The following is a 12,133-nucleotide window of genomic DNA, read 5'->3' on the forward strand; positions in this document are numbered from 1 at the left end:
CAACACTTTATTGGTCAGAGTATTAGTACAGGAGTTAGGAGGTCATGTTGCGACTGTACAGGACATTGGTTAGGCCACTGTTGGAATATTGCATGCAATTCTAGTCTCCTTCCTATCGGAAAGATGTTGTGAAACTTGAAAGCGTTCAAAAAAGATTTACAAGGATGTTGCCAGGGTTGGAAGATTTGAGCTATAGGGAGAGGCTGAATAGGCTGGGGCTGTTTTCCCTGGAGCATCAGAGGCTGAGGGGTGACCAATTAGTAAGCTTGCAGAGATTTATGAAATCATGAGAGGCATGGATCGGATAAATAGACAAAGTCTCTTCCCTGGGGTGGGGGAGTCCAGAACGAGAGGGCATAGGTTTAGGATGAGAGGGGAAAGATATAAAAGAGACCTAAGGGGCAACGTTTTCACGTAGAGGGTGGTACGTGTATGGAATGAGCTGCCAGAGGAAGTGATGGAGACTAGTATAATTGCAACATTTAAGAGGCATTTGGATGGTATACAAATAGGAAGGATTTGGAGGGATATGGGCCAGGTGTTGGCAGGTGGGATTAGATTGGGTTGGGATATCTGTTTGGCATGAACAAGTTGGACAAAGGGTCTGTTTCCATGCTGTACATCTCTATGACTCTATGTGATGTTCTGGTGTCAAGACACCCATTGCACATTTTTAATGCAATGAAGTTAGTGTTGTGTCTTTAGTCAGTCAGCTCTACATATGATGTGATGGTCCTGATGTTGGATTGGCGTAGCTGAAAATGTCTTGCTGGAACAGCGCAGCAGATCAGGCAGCATCCAGGGAACAGGAGAATCGATGTTTCGGGCATAAGCCCTTCTTCAGGAACGTCAATTCTCCTGCTCCCTGGATGCTGCCTGACCTGCTGCGCTGTTCCAGCAACACGTTTTCAGCTCTGATCGCCAGCATCTGCAGACCTCACTTTCTCCTCGTTGGCTTGGCGTAGACAAATCAGAAGTCACACAACATCAAGTTTTAGTCCAACAGGTTTATTTGAAATCACAAGTTTTCAAAGCACTGTTCCTTCATCAGGTGAATTTCAAAAGCACTCAGAAAGCTTGTGATTTCAAATAAACCTATTGGACTACAACCTGGTGTTGTGTGACTTCTGACTTTAGCTCTGTGTATGTAATGGACAGTATCATCAGCAAGCATAGAACTCAGAGAATGTATGTAAGTCTGTGATGTTATAGCCATGGAAATAGATTGTATTGTTAATAAACTTCAATACATTTCACTCACAAAATCCCAACTATCTGGTATAAGTTGGATGGGCTAACACATACAAAACCACAAAGCATGTTAATAGTGGGGAATCAGGACAGTCGGCTAGATTTGAGTTGCTTCAGCATGGAGCTGACATAACCATGATGGACCAAACAGCAATTTGTTTAAGAGCAGACATATCTCGGGCAGAACATTGAATCCATGTTTCTCTGCAAGCCACTCGCCAACTTGAACTGAGAAGTCATCATATTTCCTTCATAGGCATTACGTCAGTATCCTATCATTCTCTATCATACATCATTCCATTGCTGGCTAATTGGACAACTGCTGTGTGAAAATGTGAAAAGTTTTCATCAGTTCAGAAAAAAAAAGAGAAACAGAAGTGTTATTGTGGATATCATTCAGCAAATTATTGAAACTTATTTCTGTGTTTAGGGAATTAGAAACAGGAGTAGCCATTCAAACCCTAAGTCTTTTCCACCATTTAATTTGATCATGACTAATTTATATTTTCTTTATCTACCTGCCTTGTGTCCATATCTCTTAATGCACTGACCTAATAAAAATCTATCTATCCCAATTTTGAAATTTTCAGCTGCCACAGCCTCAATAACTTGATCGGAGAGAGAATTCTAGATTTCTACTACTATTTGTATCAAAAGTACTTTCTGACATTTCCTTGAGCAACCTAGCTGAAATTGGTCTGGATAGAGACTTCTCTTTATTTATACCATCAATCCCTTTAATCATCTTAAACACCTCAGTTAGATTGTGTTAAATCTCCAATATACAAACCAGTCTTGTGCAAACTATCCTCATCATTTAACCTTCTTGTCGTCATTGTTTACAAAGTCTATTTCATCACCAAGTTGAATATGATAAAATGCTCATTTAAAATTAAATACTGAGCTGATCATTTTCAATGTAATGTATTAATTATACAATCTATAATTTTACTCCCTGTCGATAGAGTAGTTGAATTAGTATTCAGTAAAAATAATAATGAAGAATATGTTGTTTATGCTTTGGCCCACTTGATATAATTATATCTGAGTCATGAACAAACAAATTAATTTGCCTTCTAATTATATTTTTTAGTAATATTAATTTCTGTAATAGCAGGAAGTCAGAGAAAATCATGCTTCTACATTACAATCTGAGATGTAAGTTACTTAAAAACATGTGTGTCAAGCTTGTAGAATACCTGGCTGTACAGTATTAAACACTAAATTATATTCTTTTAATTAATCAAATTAGGGTATATTGAAGAGACTTGCAATTTGCCATGTCCATCTGACTGTAAGTTAAGTGAATGGTCAAACTGGTCAGCGTGTAGCAAATCATGTGGAAGTGGAATACAGATCAGATCCAAATGGCTGCGGGAAAAATCATACAATGGTGGCCGCCCCTGCCTTAAGCTTGATGTGAAGAATCAGGTAAGGTATACTAAATAACTAACAATGAAGTACGAAGTGCAGCATTGATCATTAATGTATTATTGGTCAGTACTCCAATTGTTGTTTATGTAATGCATGTGCTTGAACTGCTAATTTTCTCCTGAATAAATAGTTTCCACATTTTCGTGTAATTACATACATTTGATCCTTCCAAAGCCATGCTGAAACAGTGTAACCATCCACAGGTAGCACATGCTTTGAATGCACCATTATTAGTTAGCCGTTCAGTTCCATTTATTTGTGCTTACTTTTTGACTCCACCCTTTTAATTCCATTGCATCTTATTTCTATTCATCCGACTATTCAACCAAAAGAAAATAAATAGCACTTTGGTAGAGGAGTATATTGCCAAAAGGCAGTCTAGCATACAACAGCCTTCCATCACGTTTATGTCTTGTATGAGGGTCACTTCACTAACAGCTTAATTGAATCCAATAAAATTAATCACGCATATGGGCTGTGGGGAGTTGACTGAGCAAGGCAATGGCTGTGATTTTATTTTGCTAAGAATAGACTTGGAAACAAGTTTGGCCAGAACAGGGGTTTGTCATTGAGACAGAGTGGATCTCAGTCTGCAAGACCAGATTGGTAATAGACATATGTTGTTTTGAGAGAAGCTAAGTGAGTTGAATACTCAAGAGGCACGCAGGTTGTGCAAAGCAGCTGAGTGGCTTCAAGGATATTGAGCTGAACTTTGGATTCCTTGTAACTATTTTCACTTCTTTGAATTTCACATCTTTGTCAGGCATGAAACTGCAGATTTTTCTTATTTGTAAATGGCACTGAAGATTTTATAAATGTGTCCAGGATAATCACAGATGTGTCCAGATACACCAGGCACGGTAAATGAGGAGCCACATGTTAGTGATTGTCACCTGGCGAAAAACAGTGAAGTAGAGGAAAAATATGGTTGGCCTTTTCAGTTTAATGCAGGCATTCCATCAGGAAAGAAGGAAAGTTGTCTTTGTGTCTATCCTACTTCTGTAAATGAAACAAAATTAAAACAATTGTGCACAAGCCAACAGTTATCGATGTTGTACCAATTTTGGGTCATTTTGTCAAAATAGGAACTAGGCTTCTTTGATATCTAATTTCTTCATCCAGTTTTCCATTGATTTTGCCAGTGTTTTTAAAATAATTTCTCAGGTTCTACTGTAGATAACATGCATATTAACAATCGATTATCTTACTTCATGCAATGTAAAGAAACTTGGACAACATGTTTCAATGATTAAATAACATCAAGGAGCTCACTGCCCTTATTTTGTTTACAGGATCAAAATCCCTGAATAATAACACAAGCCTAATTCAGGACATCCAAAAAATAAATAGGCAGACCAAGGTAACAAGACCAGATGAAGGCACCACTAGCAATTATACTGATCATTATCACTGTCATCTTGTGTATGGACATACTTGTATGTGTTTAGTACTTTGTTAAAAGTATATTAGTCAGTAACTCAATAATAGTAATACTTGGCTTGATCTGTAGTTTGATTGGAGAGTTCATTTTAGCTTTAGGCTTTCAAACACTTTAATACCTTTCATTACTTCTTTTTAATTTGCAGTTTTAAACAAGACCAACGGTATTTAATTTGAAGATAAGTAAACAAGAGACAACACAAACTTAAAATAAGTCAAAAAGCTTAATAATTTTTGTTCTATTAAGTATAATACGATTAGTACAACTGGATTCTGGGATTCATACATAAAACTTTCTTCAGTACATCAATGACATCATTAGTGCTGCTTCCCTCTCTTATCTGGAAGGGGAAAAATTAATCAATTTTGCTTCCAATTTCCATCCTACTCTCACCTTCACTTTGTCCATTGCTGACTCCTCCCACCCTTTCCTTGATATCTCTGTTTCTATTTCTGGGGATAAGTTAGACAACAATATGCTTTGCTATTCCACTGACTCTCACTGTTATGTTGATTATAAATCCTCACACCCCACATCCTGGAAAGACGCAATTTCATTGTCCCAGTTTCTCCATCTTCTACGAGGGGGTCCTCTGAAACATCCACCATCTTCCTCAACAACGGATTCTGCAGCACCATGGCTGACAGGACTCTCTGTGTGTCTGACCATCTCCTGTACTTCTGCCCTTACTCTTTCTCTTTCCTCCCACAACAACGATAGGGTCACCCGGCACTCACTTACCACCAATCAGCATCGACATCCAAAAGATTATTAGTTGCCATTCCCACCACCACCAGCAGGATACCACCACCAGGACATCTTTTCCTCTCCACTCCCTTTGTCAGTTTGTCAGTTTTCTGCAGGGATGATTCTAGGAAGAATAGCATCTAATGTTCTGATTGGAGACCCTGTAGCCTTCAGTACTCAATATTCAATTCAATCATTTTAGGGAATGAACACCTCCTTCCACATCCTTCCCCAAGCTCCACATACCACAGCTTGTCATCACATGGGTTGTCACCACAATCAATTCATTGTTGACTGTTAACAGTCTCCAATAGCAACTAATAATATCCCCAGCCTGACCATTATCCACCCTTTTGTCTGCCCAAATGCTGTTTTCTCTCTCTGGGCTCCATCTCTCCCTATCCTTTACTCCTCCCCTGCTCACTCCACCCTATCTTCAGCTTATATATTAACATTTTTCTATCTACAATTAGTTCTGAAGAAGGGCCACAGGACCTGAAATATTAACTTTTGTCTCTCCACAGATGCTACCAGCCCTACTGAGTTTCAGCAATTTTTGTTTTTGTTAATGTAATTGATACCTTACATCACTGTTTCCTGCATAATCATCGATTGTGATGGCCTCTTGTGTCAAGTTTGATGGATGAACACTCCTTCCCTTTATCTTTAGTGCTTATGAAGACAACCAGTTTGGCTTGCAGCACTGTGTGTATTTTACCAATGATGAAAGAATTCTGGTGCCCTGGCCAGTTTGCAACAATTAAAACTGCATGTTTAAGTCTCTTTGAGGAAACACAACCATCTTCATCATAGACTAGTCTAGACAGCTATAAATACATTGACCTTTTCCATGAAAATCATTTACAGCTGCCAGCTCAAATACAATTTTGAATATATAATTTAATGACATATGAAGACAAGGTGTTTGACATTACAGGAAGGGGGACATTGACTATTCTAATGTACAAAGTTAAAAACCACACAACACCAGGTTCTCGTCCAACAGATTTAAATGGAGCATTGCTCCTTCATTAGGTGGTTGTGAGCAGTGCTCCGAAAGCTAGTTCTTCCAATTAAACCTGTTGGACTATAACCTGGTGTTGTGTGATTTTTAACTTTGTATACCCCAGTCCAACATCGGCATCTCCAAATCATATTCTCATGTAAGTTGCAGCTTTACTCATGTTTCTGTCACTTCAGCTGTGAGGGCAAAAGAATGCCCTCCAAATCCATGTTGCAGTGGAGATGAATAAGAAAGTATGAAAGGAATCTGTGTGCTGAACATACCTACCCCCTCTTTAAATGACTTTTTTCATGTAAGTTTGTAAACAAAAAATGGATTGATGTACCATTGTACCAAATTCACACTTCTTGCCAACTGCCTTAGACATTTACCTCTGAGACTGAGCTCGATACCCAGTAATACCTGATCACATATTATCATCAAATGCCAATAAAGTTTTAAATGCTGCTGTCAAGGCAGACACTCAGTCTTCCTATCTATGAGCAGCTTACTATTAAGAATAGAATATTGTATCAAGTATTAATTAACTGGTTGCTTTTGAATGTTTCTAGATGTAAAGAAATACTGTAACCATGATAACTTCATTGCAAAATAGTCATTAGGAATTATTTTATGCATTTTATTTCATCTGAAGTTTGTGTTGTTCCTTGGGGTATATAGTTTTGCAGCTTGAAGCATTCACCATTGAATGAATTATGTTAAACTTGAAGATTCTGACCTATATTATAAATGTAGAGGAAGAAATAGAACATTTGGAGAGGGAATTCTTGAGGATATATCAATCAAATGCCATTAACTGGCATTTACCCATAAGCCACACATACTTTTCTATTTACAGCTCCTTTTTCAACCTGAACATCAAGTCACAAGGAAAAAGGCTCCACGTCTCTCAGGAGATTATAATTAGTTCACAGACCTGCAAGATACCTCCACCAGAGGCAATGTGGAATTTGTGAAAGCAGTAACTAGCTCTCAATTTGCATGCCAATGCATTAGTGACCAATACATTCTTTGGGCTGGTCAGGTCTTATCTTTTGTATGAATGATTTTCAATATTGTGACGTTATAACATACTGGCCTAATATCTTCACACACAACCTGTTATCAACTATTGACCAGTCACATCCTATTTCCTTTCAGAAAGCCTGTCAGCTTCTTTTATTGTAAAATATTTCAGATTATCATGATCAGCAACCTTTAACATCTATTAGTGCACACCTGAAAGGGAAAGGGGCTCTGGCACTGTTATGAAATGGACAGGATTTTGACATTGGAAAAAAGTGAGGACTGTAGATGCTGGAGATCAAAGTCAAAGAATGTGGTGCTGGAAAAGCACAGCTGGTCAGGCAGCATCCAAGGAGTAGGAGAATTGACATTTCAGGCATAAGTCCTTCATCAGGGATGAGACCTCATTCCTGTTCCTCGGATGCTGACTGACTGGTGAGGATTCTGACATTGGTGTTAATGAGAAAGAGGCGCTGATAACCTACTTGAAAATGTGCTAGATACTAATTCTAGAAAGAATTTGGATACATGGGATGAAGAACTTCAAGCCTTACCATCAAAGAGCAAAGATGTCGGACTAAGCATCACTGCTCTCTCAAAGAGAAAACTGACCTGTTTTGTGTTGTGACTTTCAAATATTCTATAATGTTCATTATCTAGGGACTTATCACCATTCTGATAAGTTAAGGAAGTTTGTAGCAAAAAGGCAGGTAATGAGATCTTTTGTGAAGTAATGGCTAAATGACCTGATATGGTTTCCTAGGATCTCTGCTGAACACTGATATTATTATGCTTTAGTTTCACAAGAATTCTTACAAAACACATCATTGTATACTGAAGGTACTCTGGTACCTTGATAAATCTGGAGCAGCACTGAATTACATTCCAGCTAAGGTGTCCCTAATTGTTGACATTTGCTGCATGCTAGTTAATTCAGCATATCACAGAGACTGCTCATAACGGAAGAAGAATAAGATGTGCACTATTGGCGGATATAGAGAATCCTGAGGTCTTGGTTCACTGGGTAGTAGCACAAGAGAACACTATACCAGCTATGAAACTAAGAATAGCTTATTTTAGCATCATTGTGACTAAAATCACCATTTTTTTTTCATGAAAGCCAGATGCTCATAATCTACTTCTTGTTCACAACTATTACGGTTCCTGTTTTGGAAGCATTCAGAAACATACTCTCAGGTGCATAGAATATTTTTATTGATGAGACTGAGACTGACAGATTGTGATTAACCACAGCCTGAGAGTTCAATATCAGGCTCTCAGCTGAATTTACATGTAAATACATCTAAAATCCTTTAAAATTGTGCTGTATAAAACTTGCTTTCTGTCATTATAGAGTTGACCACCTTCAGTTAGTTCACATTGAATTGAAGAAATAATAGAAATTGACGCAGTGACAATTTTCCAGAGCTGTGTTATGCATCTGATGGATGCCTGAGAAACTGAATTTGCATTGATAGACTTGACTGATTTTCAGCTGCTTGGGGTATCATGCTGAAAGGAAAATGCATTTGCTAATGAGGCCTGAACACTTTTGGATTATATCCCTTCTGAGAACAAGTTGTGTAACTAATTCTGTCTTAAAAGTTAAGTTTACATTATATATCTTTTAAAAAAATACTGCAGAGCCAAGAGTAATAGGAAAGTTCATGCCAACTGTTTAACTAGACTCTGCTAGCCACAAACAAATTCCCACAATGCAATCATTCTCTCCCTCCATACTTAACTAGATGGGTTGCCTGCAATGATTTAAATAAAGAGAAAAATAACTATGTAAGGGTCAAGATCACCAAATGTATTGAATTGAGGACCAACACTCAATTTAATGCCATCTTTGCTCTTCTCAGTTGAGGTAAGTGCCATCAGTCCACTGCCTATTCTGAGACAGTAAATGGCTCCAAACATATTTTAAATCCTGTAAATCATGGGTATTAAATCTCAATATTAAGTAACTGAGGGAATGACCGCTGCATTGTTTAGAAGAGAATGTATCATATGGTATTTATATTTGAAAATTAGGAAGTTATCACAGTTACATTTTTGCTGCTTCTAGCTGTGAGGCTTTTCATGAACTCCCTTAGGCAGTTATGTAACATTCGTTACTGTTAGACAAATTGACACCTTCATAGAGTATGAGCATTCAAGAGTGGTACAATTGATATTCATTAGGAATGTCCATACCAGGTATAATGTAATAATATTAACAGTGGCTACTGTTATGTTTCAACTAATTCTATAAAATGTGTTGATGTAATAGGGTTAAATTGTTTAGATGTGACTTCATAATTCTTCATATGGAAATTCAAATAACTCGACAGACGCTGGTATCCTATCACTATGTTACCCTTTATTTACACATGGAGAATCCTTGACACTCATTCAGCTCTCTCAGAGCCAGGTCTCAGACTGAACAGAACTTCTGACACTCCTGTTTGCATCTGTCGGTCAAGGCTCCTTGATTGGACCAGGTTAACAGCCCCAGTCAGGGAACTCATATTCTATGAGGTCCACCTGGTTGACCTCATTACAATCACCATCAAAATGAATGTAAATGTACTTCACAGACATAATCAATAGAATGTTGCCTTCTATAACTTAGAAAGACAGGTGATAATTATGTTCAAATATGCTAACAAAAGGTAAATATATATTATTAACATATCAAAGTAGCACTGCTGGATAAAGCAGGAGTTGATACAAACTTACAAAATTGCTTTATAAAGATGATGTGTTCTGAGTGTCTTGAATATAATCTATTTGAATATTTTTTCGTACTAATAGTTATTTATATATTATCCATTATTTCCCTCATCAATACTCAGTTTAAGTTCCACAAGGACCACTTTGTACCAGATTTCATCAAAGTTAAAAATGTCCATAATATTTTGGGATTCTGATTCAAGCTCATGACGCCCTCTACTATGGTATATGCTATATTGTGGGAACAGCATTATATCAAAGTTACATGCCATCTTGATTTGGAAATATATATCTACAATTGGGTCAGAATCCCATAATTCAAGACTGACAGTAATATGGAAATACTATCTCCTCAAGAACTGCCACAGAACAAGGAAAAGACTCATTACTACCTCTACCGGACCACTAAGTGTAGATGGGTTTTGCCTACATAATTTAAATGTTAAATTTTAGCGGATTTAAAAATATTCTTTTCATATTATTGTGCAAAATTCCAGATATAATTTTATTAACCATGTAATGCAGGTGCCAAACAAAAATCTAGTTCACAACAACAAGCTGAAAGAGCATGAAAGATAAATAAGTTATTTTTAGAAAATGGGTCATGTCAATTATAAATAATGTTTTTATATATATATTTGATATAAACAACAATAACTTATTAGCAAATAAGTTGTGTTTGTCATTCTGAGTTTTGTATGGTCCTAATCAGCACCAACAAATAGATCTATCATCCCACCTCTTTGCACGAATGAGATTACCTTTATTTGCAATCCATTTTCATCAACCAGTTAGCACAGTAAACTTCAACTATGTCCAAATAAAGCTGATTTGTCAATATATATTGCTATGATCTCACACTTGACATAAAATGAAAATATGAGAATTAGGTATAGGAATTTAATAAGGATAATTTCTGATTAGATAGATTGAAAATAAAGTGCAATGGAAAATAACACTAAGAGTAATTGTACTGAGAAGGATCTTGAGGTAAAATTCCCTCGACTGGAAAGCATAAATTAAAAAAAAAATCATTGTTAATAAGAAAATCAATCTTTCCCAATTTTGATTATGACTTAGGAAATGTTTCTTATTGATCTTTTAAACCTAGTTCAATATTTATTTTAAATTTCCAAACATCAAATATTGTGAATCAAAAATGAGATTCCTTAATCAGTCAGTGAGTGTGTAATGACAAATTTTTCAAAAATGCTTAATAATGTTAAAAATTACTTTGAATACATTTTCAAAGAAAAAAGTGATTTGTCTTTAGTTGTTGCCTCCATGTAAGTAACCACTGCAGTCATAATCCCTACAGCAGATGTTTGTAGGTGAATGCCACAGCTGTTAAAAATTGTTCTAAAAAATGTGACAGGAGGAAGATTTATTTTTTGCATTTACAGTTCTTTCTGCCAGAAATATGTGAACTTTTTAGGGAATGGAGAGTGTAAATTAGAAGTTATTCCTTGGGTTAAATGGATGATAGTGTCATGTTGTGCATTGCTTTATGATTAGTTAGTGGGAATTGGCTTGTTCCTCTAATGACTTTATAATGGATGCGCTGATACTAATACATTAGTATAATGTGTCAACCTGCTGCTACAAGCAAAGTAATTTGTAAAATATAGTTTGTTTCAGCTTGAAGTTATTAAATTATTGAAGCTGCTGGGATTATATAACACCAACTTCTTGTTAACTGGCAAGCAGAAATCTTAAACTTTAAGCCTTTTTCTGATGTTGATTGTTGTCAAATTGATAGCTAACACTTTGGACTGTTTTAATATACTTTCACTTTGAAGGCAGTGGTATGGCACATTAAAGCTAGGGACTGTTTTCTTACCTTAGCAACTCCACAATTATATCAGGAATTGGGGAGTGTGCAATGAGAGAGGTCAGGGGCTGTGAATTTGGTGAGTCAAGTGAAGACCTAAGGTGGATAATTTGTCATATTGCTGGGACTTTACTGATGGCAGGTAAAGTCCAATTCAGGCAGCCAAGTCTCACCCCTTAATAGGAGGCCTTCCTGAAGAAGGGCTTATGCCCGAAACGTCGATTCTCCTGTTCCCTGGATGCTGCCTGACCTGCTGCGCTTTTCCAGCAACACATTTTCAGCTCACCCCTTAATTGTCTTCCTGGGCCCATTGTGACCCAGCAAGATGCAACAAGATCCCATCAAGTTATAACCATCCAGCGGGATTCTTCACCCCCTTGCAATTTGGAAGTAAATCTGTGAGGTTCGACTTCCTTTTGCTGAGGAACAAAAGTCTCACCTCACCTCATCTGCCAGTTAAGTTCCTCTGTGCCTGACCTTTGAACTGAATTGAAGTCCCTGTGGCACAAATTCCAGTCCTTTCTCTACAATGTAGTTTTTTAAATCTTAGAAAAGTTTGTTAATTTTACACTATCCTTTTTTAAACATTAGGCATGTGTGATCACTGTTGTAATGTGCTCTCATATGTGAATTAAATTGTAGTGAAAATGTATGTAATTAGAAGAACTATTTCAGAGATAGC

The 12,133-nt window shown here is 36.9% G+C and overlaps 1 protein-coding gene across 3 annotated transcripts in view; it reads left to right on the forward strand.

Moving 5' to 3' along the window:
* Window positions 1–12,133, forward strand: part of thsd7ba (thrombospondin, type I, domain containing 7Ba) — a 919,481-nt gene that overhangs the window by 624,131 nt on the left and 283,217 nt on the right. For all 3 annotated transcript variants that reach the window (XM_087989223.1, XM_087989224.1, XM_087989222.1), the window contains one exon: window positions 2,504–2,682. In XM_087989223.1, the coding sequence (XP_087845349.1) occupies window positions 2,504–2,682 (179 nt within the window). The remainder of the gene's footprint in view (window positions 1–2,503; window positions 2,683–12,133) is intronic.

Source organism: Chiloscyllium plagiosum, unplaced genomic scaffold, assembly GCF_037043375.1.
Source record: "Chiloscyllium plagiosum isolate Xiang-an unplaced genomic scaffold, Cpla_swu_hap1 HiC_scaffold_7, whole genome shotgun sequence".
NCBI lineage: Eukaryota > Metazoa > Chordata > Chondrichthyes > Orectolobiformes > Hemiscylliidae > Chiloscyllium > Chiloscyllium plagiosum.